This window comes from Dromaius novaehollandiae, chromosome W (genome assembly GCF_036370855.1).
Source record: "Dromaius novaehollandiae isolate bDroNov1 chromosome W, bDroNov1.hap1, whole genome shotgun sequence".
Lineage (NCBI taxonomy): Eukaryota > Metazoa > Chordata > Aves > Casuariiformes > Dromaiidae > Dromaius > Dromaius novaehollandiae.
In genome coordinates, this window is record NC_088130.1 from 29,080,812 (window position 1) to 29,102,977 (window position 22,166).

At 38.0% G+C, this 22,166-nt stretch overlaps 1 protein-coding gene across 5 annotated transcripts in view; it reads left to right on the top strand.

Annotated features, from left to right (window-relative positions):
- The window catches only part of LOC112995234 (band 4.1-like protein 4A), a 142,600-nt gene that overhangs the window by 69,904 nt on the left and 50,530 nt on the right, over window positions 1-22,166 (top strand). For all 5 annotated transcript variants that reach the window (XM_064500586.1, XM_064500587.1, XM_064500588.1 and 2 more), the window contains exons 7-10: window positions 2,725-2,845; window positions 8,505-8,592; window positions 11,597-11,685; window positions 12,063-12,126. In XM_064500586.1, coding sequence (XP_064356656.1) covers window positions 2,725-2,845; window positions 8,505-8,592; window positions 11,597-11,685; window positions 12,063-12,126 — 362 coding nt within the window. The remainder of the gene's footprint in view (window positions 1-2,724; window positions 2,846-8,504; window positions 8,593-11,596; window positions 11,686-12,062; window positions 12,127-22,166) is intronic.

Sequence of the window (22,166 nt, forward strand, 5' to 3'; positions counted from 1 at the left end):
TAGTGTATTTTTTACTTCATCGGGCAATTTACAGAGTTGACGGGTCATCGGCAGCCTCCAGCCAACACATTCTGTCAAATAAAAGAATCTTTCAAAAATTACATTATGTCAATGTGAATGTGCCTCTGCTTGAAGAGAGGATGTGTTTTGACCTGAAGTGAAGAATTTTAATTCTTCCTGTCATTTATCTGCATTCATCCATCAGTAGTTAGCTTTTCAGAAGCAGAAGATATATCCTATATACTAGTGCTCAATTAGGAAGGAGCTGTCTCTCTACCAGTTATGCCTCTTATACTGCAGCTCAGGCTCTATGTTCAAACACAATAGGTAACCTGGGTATTAGATAATAGGAAAAATTGTATGACAAGTCATGCCAGGAACTGTGACTGCATGATTTGTTTTACGTTAGATTTGTATTTCTTGTGTGTGATATATATTAAGCAAAGATTATCTACAATGTGATTCAACAACACATAATGCAAGACAAAAAATAGTCCTTTCATTTCTGTTTTAGAATAACAAGGCAGAATGAAATAACTTGTATTCAAAATGTGAGTGGACATCACAGAATTTCATGGTGTATTGCATGCATTTCAAAGCAGCTAGTTTCTTAGTTCTGGTTTTTCATATGTTTATTTTTAACTGACATTTTGCCATTGACTTGACATACTCTGAAAAGACTCTTTGCAATGCACTTTTCACTTTACTGGCAGTTGCACATTCCCTGAAAAAATACTGCAGTATGAAGCAGGAAGTTATGTAATGATGGTAACAACTTAAACATACTATGAGAAATGAGTAAAAAAAAAAATCTTGTCATCTAGCCATTTTATAAGATGGTTAGAATGTGGGAAGCTGCTGTTTTGATATAAAATCTTGTTTATATGATTCTAATCTCAGTTGTTCTACGGAAAAACAATGAGGAAGCGCACACAACAGAGGTCAGTTAAAGCATAGCGAGAGTAGAGAATTAAATTTAAAGACTAGAGAATTAAATTTAGACTTGGCAGCAGTAAATGTACATTCCCATTGACTCTATAAAAAGTGTTGTCCTTTTATTAAAGGCCTGCAATTGTACCTGAGGTACATCTGTGTCAGATATTTAAAATGCAAACTCAAAGCATGAGCACTGAGGTCAGCAGCCTTTCCAAGGGTGATACGCCAGACTATATTGTTTTCTTTCACAGACTGAGGTGAGATGCATTTGTCGAGATGCAGTAAGAGCTGAGAAGCTCTGCTCATTGCAGCAGTAGGCTGTGGCAGGCGCTGTACCAGTGGTACCTTTCCCCCATGGAGGTAGCAGCTGCTGGGTTCAGGAGGAGCTGGGGGCCGCGCGTCCTTTCCACCTTCTGCTCCCAGCCGCAGGCCCTGCATGTGCCATTCAGATGATGCTGGGGTGTCATCTTTGGTGTCCATGCTGATCCTTTCCTTAGCACATGAACCTTACGTCTCCTTTTGTGGGCAAAGACTGCAGACTATTAAAGTGACAATGATGGAAAAGACAGTACCCATGGCACAGTCTGCAGGATATACTAATTCTGGGTTTTGATCTGACTTGTTCCTATTAAGAATGCTGAAGTTCTTGCAGTTGTAGCTATTCCTGTTGATCCTGTTATAGGCAAGGAACACATTGTTTTTAAGAGAGATTTTTTGAGGAACTTCTCAACATCTCCACTGAACAGGTAACTGTCTTCTTCTGGAAATGTTATTACAATCCAGAAAGAAACATGAGTGGTTAGATGAGCCTTTTCCTTCATAGCCCTTATAGTCTCCTTTTGGCTGTGTTTAAGGCTTCAGTTGGCATTGGATAGAAACCTTCAGTGAAGGTTTTCTCACAGAGGCCCCAGGTGTGCTAATTTTGCTCAGGGTTATTCAAACAAATTAACATTAACTGTAGCAGTTTCTCAGATAGATGCAATTCATTAAAATTAAGATCAGTATATGTGTATTTATTTCATAATTGTATGGCAATATGTAAAGTAATATAAGGTATGCAAATTCTATTTTTTTCAAAGAAAATCGTGTTTTGACTATTCATTAAAATTTTTTCGTTTAAGAAAATTTCTTTCTTTGTAATTATTTTGATTTTGAAAGTTAATTTAATGTTCAGAAAATATACTGCTACTTTATTGGAGAATGACATCTTCCTCACAAGAAATGACGCTTTTCTTCAAAGGACCTATCCCTAGGTCTATCTCATGATACTTGTCTACATTCCCTTTCAGACTTTGACATTTCTGTTAAGAGTCCCAGCAAGTATACGAATCAGTTCTGTCTGTAATGTTACAACTTAGGAGGGCACAAATATTCTAAGAACTGGACTTTGCTTCTGCATTTGTTTCACATATGCTGCCAAATAACATACAGCATCAAATGCAAACTTGTACTGTTCTGGACAAAATTAGATCGAGTTCTGTAAAAGTGACAGCCTTCATGTCAAAATTTCTAGCTCTTTGAACCTTTAATTTCTCTTTAAAAATGTTTGAAGGCTTTTTTTTTTTGTGGGCTGGAATGGACAGCTCTGTACATAAACAGCAGATTATCTTGTGTTTTTCCTCTTCAAAAGGAGAATAGGTTTTGGGTTTTTTATGTGACTGCATGGTGAAATAACAATCACTTGGGTAAAGGTGGATTGGCACAAATAGCTGGATTAGATAATATACTTTTCGATTAACATAAAGCATTGAAAACTGATGAACTCTTTTCTTTTCTTGTGTACTGTAGCTGAGCTGGGGGACTATGACCCGTATAAGCATACTGCAGGTTATGTGTCGGAGTACCGTTTTGTTCCAGACCAGAAGGAAGAGCTGGAAGATGCCATAGAACGGATACACAAAACTCTGATGTAAGAATTCAGTAATGGTGGTAACTTTGCATTTAAAATCAGTTTCGGAAATGCTTGGTAAGTGCAAACAGGGAGCACCTTACATTGCCAGCTGGAGATCTGCAGACTTGAGGAGACAAACAGCATCCAGTTATGTCCCTCAGAAAAGTAGAATAGAAACGTTTTATGTGTTTGAAGTTGTCCTTTTCAGAACTGAATAGGAAAATAAATGGAAATATGATGTTTGTCAGGCCTAGGTATGAGCATTTCTGAACCAGCAGTTTTAATAGCAGTCCTGTCTTCTCTTAGTTTGTTGTAGTGGAAAAAAAAAATCTAAATCTTCTGAATTGTTTGAGTTCAGTTCTCTGTTCCAGCACAGATTTCCTGTGTAATTTTGGACAAATTGCTTACTATATCCATGCCTCAATCTACTCTCTGTAAAATGGGGATAATACTTCTTTTCCTTTGCTGTCCTATGTATTCCAATAATGAATTGTTAGGATAAAAAGCACTTTTAATATAGTAATGTACAGCACTTAGTACAATGAAGTGTCTCTTTTTTTGCCAAATCCTTAGCTGGGGTAAGGAAGGAGTGCTTGTAGCAACCTGCATAAATCTTTGTGAGAGCAACTCACATTGCAGGAGGTACCAGGAAAGCAGTTTGTATGCCCATGGCTTAAGCGATGGTCTCAGTTGCAACATCTGTATGAATTAAAGAGGCAGTTTGGTTTTACAGGCATAAAGTCCTTTCATTATATTAACCAACATGTCTTAAGTAAAACATACTGGCAGTGATCACTTTAATGGATTCCCTGGTAAGGAAGAACATATGATTGATAAGAAAAAAAGCAGTACCTAGAAACAAAGTCATCAGGCAGCACTGAAGAAGTCACAGCATTAGAAGTGCTGGCTTCTGGACAAAAAACAAACAAATTCTAAAACTTTGCATAAACATATAAACAGTGGGAGCACAAGATAACTGGTGGGCATCAGAAGAGTTTTGGTTTAAACTGAACCAGACAATACAGAAGTTCGCAGACATCAAAACTGTACCTGAAAACATTTCTCTGGCATGGGGAGGCACTGAGAAGGCAGAAATAAGTCAGGGACCCAGTGATTGCAGAAGTAGAATATTAGGCTTAGTGCAGACAGGACGAAAGGGACCTGAAGAGATCTGAAACGGATATATCAGCAGACCTGAGAGATTCATGTAATCTCAACTTAACTTTGGAAAAAAGTTGGAAAAGACAGATTCATTTTGATAACAGAGGCTTGCAAAGCTTCGGTTCTCCATCTTCCCGGTACTGGAATGATAATCACCCTGAATACAAAACAATGTGCATTGTACTATCTTTGACATGATGGGCAATCTCTGCCAGATGGTGGACCCCGAGATGCTGATTTGGGATGCAGTTGATTCTCTGTCAGGTTACAATTTGTGCATGCGACATCTTCCCTTGATTGTGGGAAGTGGGAAGCAAAACTGTAATAGGGATAACCGGGAGATGGACTATAGAGGCAAGCTGTTAAGCAAAGAAAGATAAGGACTGGTAACCTCTGGCCCCGTTTGTTCTGTCAGTGCTTGAGTAGGAAACAACAGGAACGTTAGGAAAAAATACAACAATCTCACCTGGAAGTTGGAGCAAAGAGCATAACTGGAGTTTTTTGGAGGTGGCATCAGAGAGGTGGAGAGAACCACTTTCTGCCCCACTTACTCATTTTTAGAAATAGTCTTCTGTGTATGAAATCTTAGTAGTTACAGTGAGATCAGTTTTAGAATGAAGGTCACTTGGTGTGTGAGTGACAGAGGCAGAACGAGCAGTCGCTGTGTGAAAGCACAGGAAGTTAGGAAGATCTGGCTTCCCAACCTGCAGTTCTGAGTGTTAGACTGCCATGCCTTCAAAACTGCAAAATGTAAACCTGGTTTTGAAAATAAAACATACGAAAGAAGCTCATACTGTAGATAAAGCCAAAATAAACATTTACTTTCTTATCTTCAACTTCATATTCTAGTAAGTGTAAAAGAAGCTTGTTCTAACAAATCCAAGTTAGGTGCAATTGTGATATAACCAATTATTAAGATGAGAGCAGTAAGAAACATTTTATGAGCATGTTCATTGTACATTTTGTCAAAGTCATGTAGAGATAGTCAGAACTAGCCATTTTGTATTTAGATCTAGATTTCTTGATTCTCCTGCTGTAATAAAGCCACGATCTGGATAAAGGTTAAGTAGTTTTTTGTCCGTAGTTCCGTATGTTTGTGTTATGTGTATCTTGTTTAATGAGAATAGGTATTAACTCAGAGCTGTTAACTTTGATAAGTTCTCTTGTGATTGGAACGCGTGCCAGTTGCCACATTACCTTGAGCTTTCTCTTTTAAGGAAGAGAATCTGTTGTTAAATAATTATTTCTGTATGGTTGCCTGACTGCTCTGTAGTAACTGATGCATTACAGAGAATCTTACTACAGGTCTTTTTGTGAAGTATAGAAGCACTGTTTTTTTCTGTTTTAGAGATGGGAAACTGAGGCACGAGGAGTTTGTTTGGGTCAACATCACAGAGACTGGGGTTGAGAAATGAAACTTGAGATTAATTCCAGATCACCAATACTAAGCAACTTTCATTCCTTTCTCTTTAGTTTCTCTAGTCATTTGTGTAATAAATCAGACTATGATTCATTTAGTTCGAAGAGTTTGTAACCTTAAAGATGAAATTCAGAAGCAGGGGGAGCAGTGGTTGTGAAGAAGAGTGACAGATGTCTTAACAATAGTGTTTTTAAATGCTTACTGAGCCAGAGCTCTGCTACTCTTAAGCTCCTTGGCTGCAGTTAGGCGACAGGGATTTAGGCGCATCAGAAAAAAGAGTGACACCAGGGCACGCACGCATTGCTAGTTCAGCCTGACTGTCAGCATCAGCACTACCAGCGTGCCTTCTGTACACAGGTGAGAGCTGTCTCTGGATACAATTTTTCAAGCTAGAATGGCTGAGGGCATATCCCTGATTTTTCTCACCTACTTGGAGGCATTTTGTGAATAGGTTTGTGGAGCTCAGCTCTCAGTTTTTACACAGCACAGTAGATATTCTCGGATTTGTTCAAGATAAAGTTTCTGGAGCAAGTTTCTGAATCACGTAAGGTGGGAGAACTTAGAGGTGGGGGTTGCTCTGGTTGCATCAAGTCTCTTTAGCCTGCCTGATGCAGTTGTTGTCCCAGCTGTAAACCAGCATGACAATCCCGAGGTGAAACAGCAAAGCACAATGTGATTATGTTATCATGCACATCTTCAACTGCAAACAGCGGCGTCAGCTCTTGCACATGAGGAAACAGATACTGAGGGTGCTGCAAGAGGGTTACAATCCTTCGGTGCAAATGGGAGAGCTCCTATTAGCCCTGTTGCATTGTCTGCTCCAGACTGCAGCAGGTCGGGGGCTAACTGATACTTGGCAAGTCACCTCTTGGTGTTTTCAATCAATATTACATGTTACCAGTGAGGCATAAGGAAAGCTAAAATGCCCATAACAGATTTAAGAGGGGCTTTCAGTATTGTTTAGGGCCATCACTGGCTATGTCCAGCTAAAAGAGAGGTGCATGTTTATTACTGACTGCAAAGGCTGTTTCAGATTTGGGATGTGTTGGCAAGATGCATGATGCTGAGGAGAGCTTATGTTTTTGTATATGGTAAAAAAAAAAACACAAAAAACATTTGTTCTTCGCAATGCTGGGAACAGTTTCAGTTCTTGAGCTTGCCTGCTCCTCTCCACATTATCTTCTCCATCTACATTTGGGAGGACATACCCTTCCCTTCCCTTAGTGGCTCCAGCTTACACCTTCACAGACCAACTCTTCACTGAGTATTTTTGCAAATACACGTATTTATATATTAGGTATAATTTTACAAATATTAATATACACGCTCAATTGACATCTAGGACTTTTGGTACTTTCAGAGACAAGTGGGACTGGTGGGATAAGTATACAAGCATTTTTTTTAATATATGATCAGAAAGGAAACAGTAATAGCAATATTTAAATTGCTGTTGGATTCCAGTGCTAATTCACTGATGGGATAATTCACATTGCTCAACACTGATTTTTAGCTTGCTTGTGAACTCGAAAAGACAATGCTGCTTCAGTGAACATTTTGCTCATATCTGTGAGAGCTACAAATATGATTTTAAAAAATCAAGCTGTGGAGTGAATTTTTATAGCAGCAGTGGCTAAAAGTAATGCCAGATTCGACGACAATCCTGAATACGCAGTGTTCTGCATATTGTGAATCAGAGGTGAACCACTGATCTGCTGGGAACTACAGCTCTTGAGGAAAGGACTTTGTTACAAGCTTCAGGTCTGCTGCTCCAGGACTCCCTGGAAATAAGGGCAAACACCTGAGACTGTGTCAGTGCTGCTCTGTGGATGAGATAGGGTGAAGCAGTCTGTCTCTAAAATGCAGAGAAGCCATTTTGAAAACCTATACCATTGCATTTATGTTAGTGTTGCCTTTTCATGTGTCACACTTCGTATGTTTTTTACCTTGTCAGGCATAAAACAAAGTTGCAAAAACCTGGAAAGTACCTGCTAGGCTGAAGAGAATGGGGAGATGAGAGAAAATTTATATATTGCAGGATTTTTCAGGTCTTGTGTCAAGATTCTGAGCTCTGCTTCACACTTTGAATATGAGGGGTAGCAAATGCAGTGAAATGTTTCCCCAAGACAGTAATTACAGGGTGAAGCAGGGGATGCATTTTTTAGAGTTGATGCTTATGGGATCATGAGCTGTGCTGCACTTTCTCAGTAACACTCCAGTAGCATTCATAGAAACTTTAAAAGGGAGCGAGGATGAAAATACATTTTCAGTTATTTGAGGCTTGCAATAGATGGTCTTACTGGTGTATCAGTGGCAGCTATTAAGGGAAGAACAAATTAAATTCTGAGGAGAAGTCCATGTTGAATGTTGTAAATTTATTTAGTCTTTTTGAAAGTAAATCCTTCCTTGGTGATGTCAAGTATGTTCCTAATAGCCATTTTTTTCCCACTTTTCTCCAATTTTTTCTCCTCACCATGCAGCTGATAGTAGTTATTAACTGATGCGTTGATATTTGCAGATAGAAAGGCAAGTTGGGTGTGTGAAACTGCTCATCTCTTGCAACAGACTCCAAAATTTGTTTTTACAGTAGCAAGCTTGGGTATTACCAGCTGGCCTGACTTCCTGTAGGCAAGATTTGATGAAGAAAAGAGTATTTCATCTGAAGTCATGAACCCTGCTTTCAGAAACTGCTATGGGAAAACACTTCCCCAGTCAGTCACTCATTTCTGATTTGTTAATAATATTGTAGTTATTTGAAAGACGATTATTTTGCATATTCAAGCCTAAAAATGAAATGTCTGAAGCATGTTTGAGACAGCAGGGCATTAGTGTGGTAGCCAGGAAAAGATTAGCCACTGTAGTTAACATACATTTTATATGTGATAGCATCTTGTAGCAGAGAATTTTAGAGTAAAAGTTTGTGCCCACTGTACAGTCTTACTTGGAGCCAGCAGACATACAGTGCTGAAAGGTTAATGACAGTCTACATAAATGGTAGGAAGGGTTGCACACCTGTCCAGCAAACTCTTTTTATTAACACAGCTTACTCTGATATGCTAACTTGATGTGTAAAGTTCTTATGCAGAATGTTCTTTACAGGGGTCAAGTTCCTGCTGAGGCAGAAGTGAATTACTTAGGGGTGGCCAAATCCCTGGAAATGTATGGAGTGGATCTCCATCCTGTTTACGTAAGTATTGTTTCTAATTATATATTTTAAATTTGATAGCAATGCAGAAAATCTCCTGTATTCAAGTGGGGGAGAGTATTTGTACTGTCTAGTCATCAGGCAATACCTTAAAAGAAAAAGTTGTACTTAAAAAGTCTGAAGAAACTCATATTTACAGACTGAATGGATTAAATCTTTCCCACATACAGAAGCCTAATGGTTTTCAGATCAAAGATTGTGATTGTATTACTCCTATGAAAAACAGTCAACTGTACTAGGAAAAAAACAATGCTGATAAATTGGAAGGCATTAGTATAAGTGTCAGAAAAGGTAGAGAGGGTTATAGTTCTTGTGTTTGACACAAGAATTTGCACATTATTCTTTTGCAAAGAACACAGTGAATGAGAGATGAAAAGGTTACAGAATCATTGCAAAAGGTGACCAAAAACAAGGGTGGGGTAGGAGCATGGCTGACTTGTTTTGAGATTCATTGTGAAGGTTTTGCTAAAGAGTCAGAGCATGTTTACAGCTTTTTTCTCTACAATATAATGCAGCATTGCAAGTTGTCTGTATTGCCTCAGCAGATCCTTCTACCTCTTTTTTTAAAACCACATATATGTTGAGATTGGATTGAAGCCATCACCTGAAGGCTATCTGCTCCTCGTAGAAACATCATTCTGTCTTGTTTGAATAATTGTGCTCATGGCAGTATTTTCTTCGTTTTGAATAAAAGAAAATCAGAAGTTCAAATGGGGAGTTGTAATGTAAACAGCTCACTGAGTTAGATGTCAGTACTTTGTAAAATTAGTTAAAAGAAAATAAAGAAGTCAAGATGCTACCAAAAGATTAAGTATGTATTTCCACCTGACAGTCGTGTAGCCCACAATATGAAGTATTTTTTTAATACACCTTGTGGCTTAATGATATTCATATCCAGTGCTCTATGCCACTCCACCTATAGGAAGTGGTGGAGTTACTGGAACAAGCTTCAACATGGTCCAACAAAATCATGTTAAATTTGCAGAGTCTGTAAAATTTATTTTCACCAAATTTGTTTATGCCTTGCAGAGAGGGATCCCCAGCTGAGTTATGAAGGGTGCATTGTAATATGCCTGTCTCCCATGAATATCATTGTTTGTATTTATATTAGAGTTCAAGACTACTCGTTCAAGATTAAAGTTACAGATATGAAGAGATACAGTTCTTTGCATTACCTTGCCCTTAGTTCGTTTTGGAGCACAGGCAGAACTCAGGGAGATGAGCTTGAGCTTTCTCATTTCAGTAACCACACAGAAGTATAATTTCTATAATCACTCAGTCTCACAGCTGATATTTTTTGTGGTTCATGATCTGCTGGTGTAGAACTAGCAGGGCTCTTTTGCATTCTCCCAAGCAGGCAGATGAACTAACTTTTGCAGCTGACTTTTACCTCATGTAGTGACTCTGTGAATAACCTCATGTACTAAGATATGCAGTCTTTCAAGCACCTTCAGTATCATAAGGTATTGATGTGGTAATAATGATTATGCATGAAGGTAGAAGGGTAAACAAAAATAAAAATCAGGCTTCTAGTGGAATTTTCTTACCATTCCTTTTACCACTTCCCTTTACTCCCTAGGAGAAGTACCTGCCATAATACTCTGTAATAAAGGCTTAAGTACAAAGCTTGACTGTTATTGGAGCTGCTGCTGGAACAAATCAGAACTAGCAGCTAGTATTACTTGAACTGGATGATTTGACTTTCATGCACTCTGTGCCCGTTCATGCTTCTGCTCTGCAGGCCTTGGTGTGATCAAGACATTTCATTAGTAATGGTAATGCTTAGGGAGACTAGATCCATTTTTGCAATTCCCCAGCAAAGTGGTAAAAATGCTGCCACTTTTCCCTCAACAGATGATTCTAAAAGTGGAGCCCAAAATACTGAAACTCTCTAAAAGGTTGAAAAGAGCCATTCTGAGATGACACATTTTGGTGGCCCCTTCTGTTCCACAGAAGACTGAAGTCAGCACTTTCCTCTGAACTGGGAGAACATGATAAGTTAACTGGTTACTGTTGGTGATTACTGCTGAAAAACATAATATTGTTGAATTACTTCCAGAAATCATTTAAGCTTTTCTCAGGTTAATTCAGAGTGCACTCAAGAAAATTGTGATAAAAACTCCACGTTCGTTAGACATCCAAGCAGTAATCCAAAAATGGCTGAGGTGAAACTTCAGAAGACTCAAATTTTCTAGAGCTTGTGACTTTTTCAGACCTGAAACTTTTAAGAATCTAGGTTGGGGCAGGAGAGCTCAGCTCCCTGTCTGTCCTGCTCTCTTCCCTTTGAGGGTGCATCTAATTTTGATATTGACTACAAATAAGGGAGCTGGAGGGCTTCTGCCATTCACCATCAGATTTTTCATTGTATTCTGTACAAATATGATCTGTAATTCAGGTATTGATCTCAGAAATGGTTTCCTTTGGAGAAGATGATGCGACCCCTCCTTGTTACTCTTGGACATTGTTACTCATTCTAAAAAAAATGCTCTGAATCTCTCAAAGCAGTTAGTTTGTTTAGGATGACTCTGTAGCAGCACACAGGTGATGATATTTTAGAAGGGAGAAAGCAGCTGCGAGGTTAAACTATAGTGAAGTAGGTTAGGAAATCACTGTGTGCCTTCAGCTAGGGTTTAGGATGTCTGTTGCTATCATGTCTTAATAAAGAATTTAGTCTCTGAACTTTGGTCATTTGCCAGATAGCTGAAAGTAATTCCTTTAATAAATTATTTTTATTTTATACAGTGGAATGTGGAAACTCCTGTTCTTTCCTTCACTACTATTCTTTTTTGCCTTTTTGCATCTGAACATAAGAGTTTTCTTATAGGAGTTTTCATCATTAGATCAAGTACTGTTTTCCCCATTCCAGGAAGGACAAAACGATGTGTTCAAGTCAGTCATCATGCTGGCTTCCTCCACTAAACCTTACTGCTACTGTGATACAAATTGCTGCTAAAAATAATTGAATGACATATGTTTTATTTTCTAGGGTGAAAACAAATCTGAATATTTTTTAGGATTAACACCTGTAGGAGTTGTTGTCTACAAAAATAAAAAACAAGTAGGGAAATATTTCTGGTATGTATAATTTAAGTGTTCAGTCTGTGTTTAAACAATATTATTGTACAGAAATGTATGATTTGTGATTTATGTTTGAAAAGTTGATTTTATTTAGAAAAAACATTTCACAATTGAAATTCCTAATCTGGATTATTCAAAATTTTTAATTCCTTAATAATCCAAATATTGAAAAAGATATTTTACCTTTACTGGACTAATGCTGAAATGTTTAAGTACTGCTAATTTCTGCTGACATCTGGTGCGTATATGCAGGAAAAAATACTACCTGTGAATCCTTTTTTGTCTTTGTATGTAAATATTTGCAGCTTTATGTTTTACTATTCATGAAGTTAAAGTTCCATGAACTTCTTTCTGTCTTTTCTTCAATATTACAGGCCTAGAATTACAAAAGTTCACTTCAAAGAAACACAGTTTGAACTCAGAGTCGTGGGAAAAGATGTAAGTTTTTATTCAAGCCTGAAAGAAAAAAATAAAAATATTCTCAGTTTTAATTAATTGGGAAATATTGTGTGTCCATAAAAGTGAAACTAATTTTATTGATAGTTAGCGCAAGAAGATGATCTTACCCTGAAGTGTCATGTGTTCTTGATAGTGCATGCAGTTTTAGCAAAGAAAAAGGAGGAAGGAAGATTTTCTGCCCATGTTTTGCAGGTATGGGGAAGAGAACTTCAGCAGAACAGTGCTGACATAGAGATTTTATAACAAGCTTTCATGGTTTCATACTATGTTCTGTGAATTAGAGTGGACTACTTCTACAATGCCATGCTTATGGTATTACATTGTGCTTTTAAACAAGGGAAAATCTACAGGGAAAACTAATACTTATGGAAAAGTGGAGAGCAGAAAACTCAGAAAGCTTTCAGGCCCACAAGTTGTTTCATAGCTTTGAAACAGAAGCAGCCACCTTATATAGCTTGAAACACATTTGTCAGAATTTAACCTGATTATACTGTTAGGCCATTTGAGAGAAAAAAAAAATCGACTCCTGTGGAGCAAGTATAGCAGATTTCTACGAAGAGAAGAGGTTTTAAGATACATTCAGTGGAACCGAGAGAAAGATATTTATCACCTGTGGAGCAGAGAGCTGGGTGGGTGGGTGGAGGGAGGTTTGAGGATACAGGGAGAAGTATAATAAAACAAATGTTTGCATTCAGTCTGTGATTTTTGGTACCTGGTTGAGTTATGAGTTTAGTTTGCGGAGTTATTATTTGAAAATATTTGGTAGGTCTCCTTGGAGTGTCAGGAGTGAAAGTTTAGAGACAGAATGGTTATTCTGTGAGAAATATTTCCTTGCTGAAAACTGTGTGTTTTTCTCCTTTCAGGTTATCTATGTAAGTTTATTCATCTGTGTAGTGCTTGTTAGCCTCACCTGTGATTTTTCCAAGAGGTCATTTGGTGCATTCAGTACATTCTGGGAAACGTATGTGTAGCACTGATGGATTTTGTTGGTTCTGTTGGGGGTAGTATTTCTTCTGCTTGTGGAGATGCGTTGGCAAGTTTTGCTTTTGTTACTCAGAAACAGTTTGTTTCTGTTCGGTGTGTTGGTCTATGGGAAGTTTATTTCTGATGATGTGTTTGTTGAAATTGGAGAGTTGTTTGAAGGCTGGGGGAAGGTTGGGAAAACTTTTCTCAATGTTTCACTTCGAGGATGAATGCCTGTTCATGTACAAACAAGTCCTAGTTTGACTTAAAAGTGAATTGCATTGAAGTGATGCTGTAGTTTCTGTTTGATGTCACATGTATGTAGTTTTTGTTTGAACCATCTGGAACTGCAAATGTTTAACATGCTGAAAAGAAAACCTGGAAGCTTTGGAAAATGTACATAAGTTTAGATTGTGAATGTTGATGGCTTATAAGGTTTGTGAACATTTAGTATTATGATCATAAGACAAACACTTTGACAGCAGTTGGCAATTTCGAGTCCCAACAGGTATTTTTAGGAAATTGTTCAAGAGAACAGTAAGTACAAGGGCGTGTACCATCATTATAATCTACATTGCAACTAATACTCATTCGAAGTGCTTCTACAGTATTTCATATCCTAACAGGTTAAAGAAATGCCAAAATGTCCCAGAAATATCATCCTCTTCCTTTTTGTAAACATTCTTGTTACTGTGAAAAAATATTTTTGGAATAAGTTAACAGTAGTCTTAGCCTCTGGATTAAAATCACTGTAAGAACAACTCATCAGTAGATTTGTATGACCATGTGTTCTAGTACCCTATTAAAAACTTTCTTCACAAATTTCTTTTATTCCCCCATGCTTTGGAATAAATGTTATCACTTTGTCCTTTCATGTGAGAAATGAGTTTGCAATATACGGTAAGAGAGTAAACATACCATTTTTGCTTCATGCTGCATCCTTGAATATCACCTTCCAGCACAGGGAATTAATACTTTCCTTGTTACAGATGTAGTATACCAAGTCTGGAACCTGTTACTCATTTCCAGACAGTTCAGTTACTAGGGAGATTTAACAGGTTATGAAGAAGTTTGAAGGACACCAGAAGTGGTCATAGGGAAGAGCTGAAGAACTGTGTCTACTTTTGTCTCCATATCTCGGAAAGTTATCTTTTCTCCTTTAATGGCATTTGATGAAATAAACGTGGTGGACTTAGAAGGATGCATTTTGAAATATTAAATATATAAACTTTGACAAGCACAGAGTGAAAGTGGATGTAAGAGTCTAAGAAAACTTGGAGAGCAACGCTCAAAAGGAGGAGTTATTAATTAAGACTGAACAGAGAGCACAGTTGCAAGAAAAGGAGAAAACAGTCCAAACATCAGGAAAAAAGTGCACAGGCAATAGGATTTAGTAGACTGATGATTCTCTATAGGAAATGATGGAAGGATATGACTATTAAAATTAGTTAGAGAGAACACTAGATAAGATTTAGGAAGAGGTGAAGTAAAGGAGACGTCTCTTAGTTGGAGCTTTATGGCATAGAGTGAAGGAGTTAACATCATGTAATACTAAAAGCAGACTGTTTCTGGATATGTTGAGTGCTTTGTATGAATCAGAGTTTCCATATCGTAATGAAAACTCTGTGCACTGAATTTTAGTTTTGTTCCACACACTAGTTACTTTTATTCACACCATCAGACACCTTCCACAGATATATCTGCTCATCAAGAGGAAGTTTTTAGAGCTTTTAATGCTCTGAAGTGTTGCTCTTTTCCCTGTATGGAGTTACTTATGGTAACTTCTCTGTTCTTCCTTAAGATAAATTTGTCTGAGACTTTTTGAAACCTACCAGAAGACTTTGAATGTGCAGTTCTTGGTAAATGGATGGAAGAGGACACCCTTGTCGCCTTGATAAATTTAAAATTGTTGGTCTAAATGTACAGCTCCATGTCCTTAGGCTACCCAAAGAATGCACTGTGGGGTGCATGTGTCAGAATAAATTATTTATCACTGCTGCTGCTGAGTTTGTTGTTTACATTGTTTCAGTTTTCATAAACTTGATGATTTACTGAACACAAGCTATTTGTGCTGTCTTATAATGATGTGCTTCACCTTTCCTGCTTCGCATTGTAGTGTCTTGTCCTTCCTCAGCTCTCTTCCATGAGAACATTTCCTATATATTTAACACCTTCATTATGTGTATTATTCCTGCATACCTGTTGCGATTGTGTACTAGCATGGTTATTGGTATTTTGGTTTTAGCTTTTACTATTTTGCTTGTATTACCACTTTTTTTTCCCTCCTTTAATTCTATTATTACTGTCCTTTCATAAACAAAATACTGCTCTTAATATTTGGCCATCCCTGGCTTATCCTGACTTGTGAGACTAATGACTTGGACGAGCTGGCAGAAATTGTTTTTTAGTAGCGTTTACCACTGAATCAGTATTTCGTTGTCCCCCAACTTGACCCATGCTCTGAATTCTGAACTGAAAACGTGCCAGGTTTTCTGTGAAATGTCTAAGTATCAACATGAAATTAGGAACTTTTCTGCTTTATAGATTGCAAAGAGCAGAATAATTGCAGAGAAATTTTTGGTGCAGTTCCTCTTAAGAAAATGGAGAGATCCATCTGATAATATCTGTGCACAGTTCCTGTTAGCATAGATGTCTGTTGAACAACCATGCTGGAAATCGTCCAGCAATACGAGTGGCTGCAGAAAGCCCCCAGTGCAGCCAAACCGAGTCTAATCAAAATGGATACAGTGTTGGGATATGAGGGATTGAAAGGGTATGCTAACTACCTTCTGTGCCTTCTCTGCATAAGAAAGGCATCTTTCTTCCTAAATTTTTCTTAGCTGTGAAAATGAACAAATAGAGAAAAAACATGGTTTGATAAGTTCGATAGACTGGGAACTTAAATGTAATAATATGCAGCAGTTACAAAGGTGGAGCTGCCTTGCCTGTACATAGGACGTATTTCCGTTCTGTTCCCCACAACTGGATGCTGTTTTTTGTAAGAGTTCCTTTTACTTTGGTTACTGTGTGTCTGAACATGTAAGTGAATGATTTCACTGGTTCATAGAGTTTATGCAAAGATTCTCTACTTGTTACTTTCCATGTTTGTTTTTCAGGGAATCTGAGCGAGTTCAATGTGCAGAACACTTGCTTTCATTATTTTTTATTTTAGGAGCAGAGTCTTTTGGAAGTCTGAAATTTTTGCTTTGTGATGGATTTTGAAATTGGGTTTGTTTCAAGTCAGAACAAACTCCCAAAACAGTGCAGTTAAAAATGATTTGCACAATTGCAACACGAGCCTTCCTCAGCAATCTTTCCTAGTCAGGTGAAGAGGCCCAGCTCAGCTGAACTGGTAAGGTGAATTGGGTAAAGACAATTTTCAAGAGCCTTACCAGCAACTGGTGCATGTAAGAGGAACTTCAGGGCAATTCCAAAGCGCATAATGGTCCCCCTTCTGCTGGCTCCAACTTGTCTGAACACAAGATTTTTATTCTTTTAAATTATATTGGGAGACCCTGGACTTTTGCTTTTAATTAATGTATTTATTTATTTTTAATCTGCTTTTTATAGATTGTAGAAGTCTGAAAAATGATTAATAGATAATAAGGTAATAATAGATAATAAGGTAGTCTAGCCATACCCCTTTGTGACTGCACACACTTTTCTCCATTTCAGGTTATGGTGTGGTATATAACTTATATGGTATATAAGTTATAAGAGCAGGAGCTCTTCATTCGATTTGTTCTTCTTGCACAGTTTCTTGAGAAGATGGAACAGGGGCTGAAGAGATGTTGCCCCTATTCTAAAGTCCAATTTAACTTAGATTTCCATTCAAGAAAAAAGTAGCATTTTCATTTTTATGATGGCTTAAGAATTAGAAATAACTTTTGCATCATTTGTATTTTTGCCCACTTAAGCCAGAGTGGTAGTGGAGGTGGAGGTGAGCAAGCACAGTGATGTTAATGCATTGTGTATAACTTTTTTTTTCTTTTTAAACCATCCTCTGAGTCACCACATAGTTGTAAGAATGGCTCAGGGTTTGATAGCTAAGTCTTCACTAATCAACGTTTTTGAAGGAGAACTAGGATTAAAATTCCTGGGTAAACTTAAAGTGGTTGTCATTAAAGTGTTCATGTCAGGGCTTTTTGCGAGTTATTGTTTAGTAATTTTTTTGTAATTGTTGAGATAATATGAGGCTGAGATGCTTTAAAACTTGACATGCTTTATGCATAGTAGCACCACTTCATTAATTTTAATTCTTGACTTGTATAATGTGCTTAAAGATAATTATCTAACTGGAGATTTCAGGTGACCTTGTGTAACCAGTAATACATTCTCCATTACATAAGCTATGATGGGTATGCGTTGTGTAAATATGTGGAGACAGAATATTTCCTACTGGAGGAAACAATTGATAGTATCCAGGTGTGTGCCTGGCCTGGCAAAGAATAATGTTTGGAAGCAGTAGCTTCAGAGCTAGTATTAACGTTTCTGTTACATGTGCATGCACATGCAGTGTGCTTTGTAACGGGGCAAGGTCCTTACTTAGGATAAATTAATGTTCAGTGCAACTGGAAAGAGTCTGTGTGTTGGCAGAGAGTTTCTATCAAGTTTTTTTTTTTTTTCATTTCCCGAGCCTAGACTGATAGGGGCTAATGTATGTCCTGTCGTATATTAGAGTAGCTAAGGTCTGCTCCGAGGCATGAGTTTTCAAACATTTTTGATCTGTGGAGTTTTAAAAATTTTGTAGTGGAGGTGCAGTGCCCCATGGAGCTAATGCAAGTCTGCTGACAATAGGCTTGTTTTTTCCTCTTATCGTAGGAGTAATCCATAAACTTCTCAACCAAGGGATCTTCTGGTCCCCAGAGGGAAAAACCATCATTTACATGTCTTCCCTTCCAGGCAGACTTGAGCTTGCTCTGCCTGGGCACTGAGCTAACTGGACACGAACCAGCTCTGTACTTGAAGCTGTGTAATCACATTAGTGTGGCAAAGCCAGCTAGGAACTGTTGGCAAAAGGCAGTATAGGCACTCCCTAAGTAATATGTCAGGTGTAGCAGTTCCAGAGGCATTTTAGGGCTACCTAGTAAAGGCTCGGTAGAGCGATGTGCTCTCTGGCTTGTTTCCTTTGAGTGCATTGCTGACCTGCTTTCAGTAAGAGGGGAGCCGATGGTGGAGTGCTATACCAATTACCAGCCTTTTAGTGCAGAAGATCTCAAATGCACTGCCAGGTCAGTTTTCTAGCTGCCTTGAGAGGCAACATAAAACAGTCAAAGGCTGTGGTTACACATCTGATTGACAGTGTATTATGAGCTAGTAGTGTAGTCAAACTGTGTGCATCCCCTGTGCTGGTCTGTCCCTCCCATGGGTAAAAATAGCAGTGAGGTTGTGGTAGTATGAGCTTTAGCATGTGCTTGAGACTGCAGGGCAAGCTTTTAAGGCATTTAGAAGGAGAAGAGTATTTTATGTTTATCCTCCGAGTTGTGTAGTTTCGTGGCGCTCTCAGGATTAGGAGATAGGCAGTGCAGCAACTAGATGGTGCTGCAAGGGGCGCTTGGCTTCCTTGGCTGCCTTTGGCCATGTGGTCCTGCCCCCTTTCCTATCCCAGCTCTTATGCTTGTCTGACCCTCAGCGGAGCTGGTGCAAGTCACAGACATGACCAAAAAACATCATACAAAAATAAGTCTTTTTCTGCTTGACTGGCTAGCACAGCTGGCTTCCTGAAAGACGAGACAAACACCAAAGGTGGTGCAGAGGAGAGGGAAGGACTGAATGGCCAGAGGTGAGGACGGACTTTGGAGTGGACAGATGGACCAGGACCACTCTGAAACAGTTACCATCGTGTTTTGTGCCACCTCACCTTCAGTACACTGGGCACTCTGAAAGCAACAGGATAAATAGCACAGAGTAGTTTGAGAGGCACCAAACAACACTGAGCTTCAGCGCATGGAATTGTCATTTCCTGTAAATCGTCTATAAAAGTACAATAGCTCTTTCTTTCTTTTGGTTCAGATATATTAAAATAATTAGAAAAAAAACCCCAGCTAACTGTCACTACCTGTAAAGAAATTATAATCGTTCAAGATGGTAAAGATGTTGTCTCTTAATGGAAACAAAAAGTGCATGATGTTAAAGGGTAAGATCATCCTTGCTTTGCCTATACATATAATTTATTTCTTTAGGGGAGAATGATTAAACCTAGAAGATGTTACTGCCTTTAGTACTGCTTTTATTTTAAATATGCACTTATAAATTGTGAGGGTAATCACAGTATGGCTGCGATTAATTGCAGTAAATTACTGAATCCTTCTAAGAAAAATTGAAAAATGATAAAAGAGTTATGAATTGTCTCCTCTGTGTTGGTGGAAGACCTTGGGAATGAATTTCTTAAGCTTCCTATTGTTGTCTGTGATAAAATTTAGCAGTGCCATTTGATTCATTACAAGCATCCATCATGAGATGATACTTAGTTTTCAGATGTGTGCAGTTCCTTAGAATTCAAATAAATGAGTCTCAGAGTGTCATCAGAAAGCTTCTTGGTCCCTCCCCTAATTTTTTGAAGACAGTGGTTTTGTTTTCCAAATCTGAATTCCATGTCTTACCTGGTTGATATATTTGATCTGCACGGCTACACTGTTTCTTCCTTAATGCCTTTAATTGCTGCATACTAAGTAGGGGCATTTCAACCCATAGTTTATCATCAGAATTTTTTACCTATCAGCTGAGATGAGCTTTCTTCCCCTTAGAAAATAATTTCTTCAAAAAATGGCATCACTAGTATTTGCTGTTGAAGTTTTTCAATCGTGAGAAACTGTAGCTATACTTTCTCTCTTTTAGGTGCCTAATTGATTTTCAGGTGCTATGTATGACTTGTTTTATATATGGGAAAATTCCAAAACTTTAAGAAGAATAAAAAATAGACAGGCTAAATAGAACCTTTACCCTAATGGGAATCTTTCCCTTAATTTCAGCAGCATTCAAACTGGGCTAATAATGAGAAATGGCAGAAACACCTTATTTTAAAAAGTCCCTTTAAAACAAAACACACCCTGGCTTCTCCCCCACAAAACCCCAGACCTTCTCCTCCCACATTATGTAATTAAATCAATACAAGTGCATTAGAAGATTCTTTGCCTAAATGTAAAATTGAGGGGTGAAGGAAGAAGGAGCAAGATCCTGCATATTAAATGTGAGTCATTGGGTTCTTTCCTAACCAGTTAAAATGAATCATCATATTGCAGAAAGTCTGTAATATCAGAGATCTGATTTGAGATTACTGTTTAAAATTGCACAGACGACTAGAGCTGTGTGGATTTATATGAAATCACACCAGGTGATAGTCTGATCTAGAAATTTGAGTGTAAATTAATTCATAAAATCTGAAACTGTGTTTCTTTTTACATGTAAAATAAGCAGAGGAAAAGTCCTGCTTGACATTTTCCTCATTGAAAGTCTTAGTTCCAATTCGGTGGGTAGAGTGATTGCCAGAGGGGCATGAACAGTGTGATTGCTCTTGAAAATTCTAGCATAAATAGATTTTTCTCCTTGCCAGTCTTTGAGATTCCCCATGAAGCTTCCAGGTGCTTGGATTTCTTTTAGGAAAATTTTAAAGTTTTTAGTTTTACCTTTTTTGCTCCAAGTTAAACCCATTGTGTATCCTGTAGAGAGATTAAGATCCCTATGAAGCCTGAGATTGTCTTTTTAATAACTGTAGGAATATATTTATCGGACTAATCTAATATTTAATCATTTTTATACTGTGCAACATAGCAATCTCAGATAAATCCTACTTTTCAATATTTGCAGTGGCAATGTTTCTTACTGTACTCTTCTTTCCTTGCTGTGATGCCCTGGAGGGGAAAACATGCGTCTGAGAGAAGACTAGAGGGGGATTTTCATTCCTTGGATATTTCATGTGACTGTCCCAGCCAGACCTTTAAACTTTTCCGGTGGAAAAATATAACTAAAGAGATAAGCTCATGTATATGTCTCCAATTTTTATTTTTGTCAGGGAATGAAATCTCAGTTGTTCTAGCCACATGTGCAAAGTTCTGCTGTTTTCACTGTTACTTGTTTGAAGTTGCTGGAAAGGCTGCTTGAGCAGAGAATTTGTGATTTTGTGAGGCTGCCTGACAGCCTTTAATAAGGATGTAATTGATTTCTTTGTGAGAGGTGAAATTTTGCATTCTAGAGAACATGCTGAATTAGTTCACAGTTTGCAAGCTGCTCTCAGGTCACAAATACCTAATTAAATGGAGAATGCGAGAAACCTGCCAGCACTCTTTACCCTCATACGCATGGCGCTGCAGTGGTGTAACTTTACTGAAAGTAAAACTTCCCTAAAGCCAGCTGCTGAAAGTGGGGTGAGTCATACCTCCCCCCTGTGATTGCAACATCGAGGCAATGGTTTTAGGACTCAGTTGTGTCACTGACACTACCTTACCATGTGGAGAATTCACACTGAAGTTGGCGGGACCATTCGTTCTTTGTGCAAACAGCAGATGCAGAATTAAGCACTTAAGTTTACTGAGTGATAGATAATTGGAAATGTAATTTATGTGAATCATTTTGAATGTTTAACTTGCTGGAAACTGTGAGCTTCTGTTCCTGATCAAAATGTAAAAGAGAATAGAAAATACAAAGGCAGTAGAGAATATAAAAAGAATAAATAGAAAATAGATAAAAATTGGTTTCTGTTTCTCTTTGTAAGCAGTTTGGTCTGATTTGTGAAAGTGCTTAAATATGGGTTTAGGAACAAAGCTTTCAACATTCATTTTTTTGAAAATGTTGGTCTTTATGTCAGCATTACAAAAAGAAGACTATTTTCTTAGTATCTGACTTGGTAGCTGGCTGTGTGCTTAAAGCTGAAATTATTTATGTCACTTAGAAACAGCTCATTCATTTGCAGGATGTACTGCCATAGGTACTGATGTAGTTGTGGTAGATTTTCCACTTTCTTACAGAAAGGAAATACATAGTTGCGTTAAAAACTGGTTTGTTGTAAATGCCTGTAGTATAGGTAGTACAGGTATCATGGTTCATGGACAGGTTGTAAT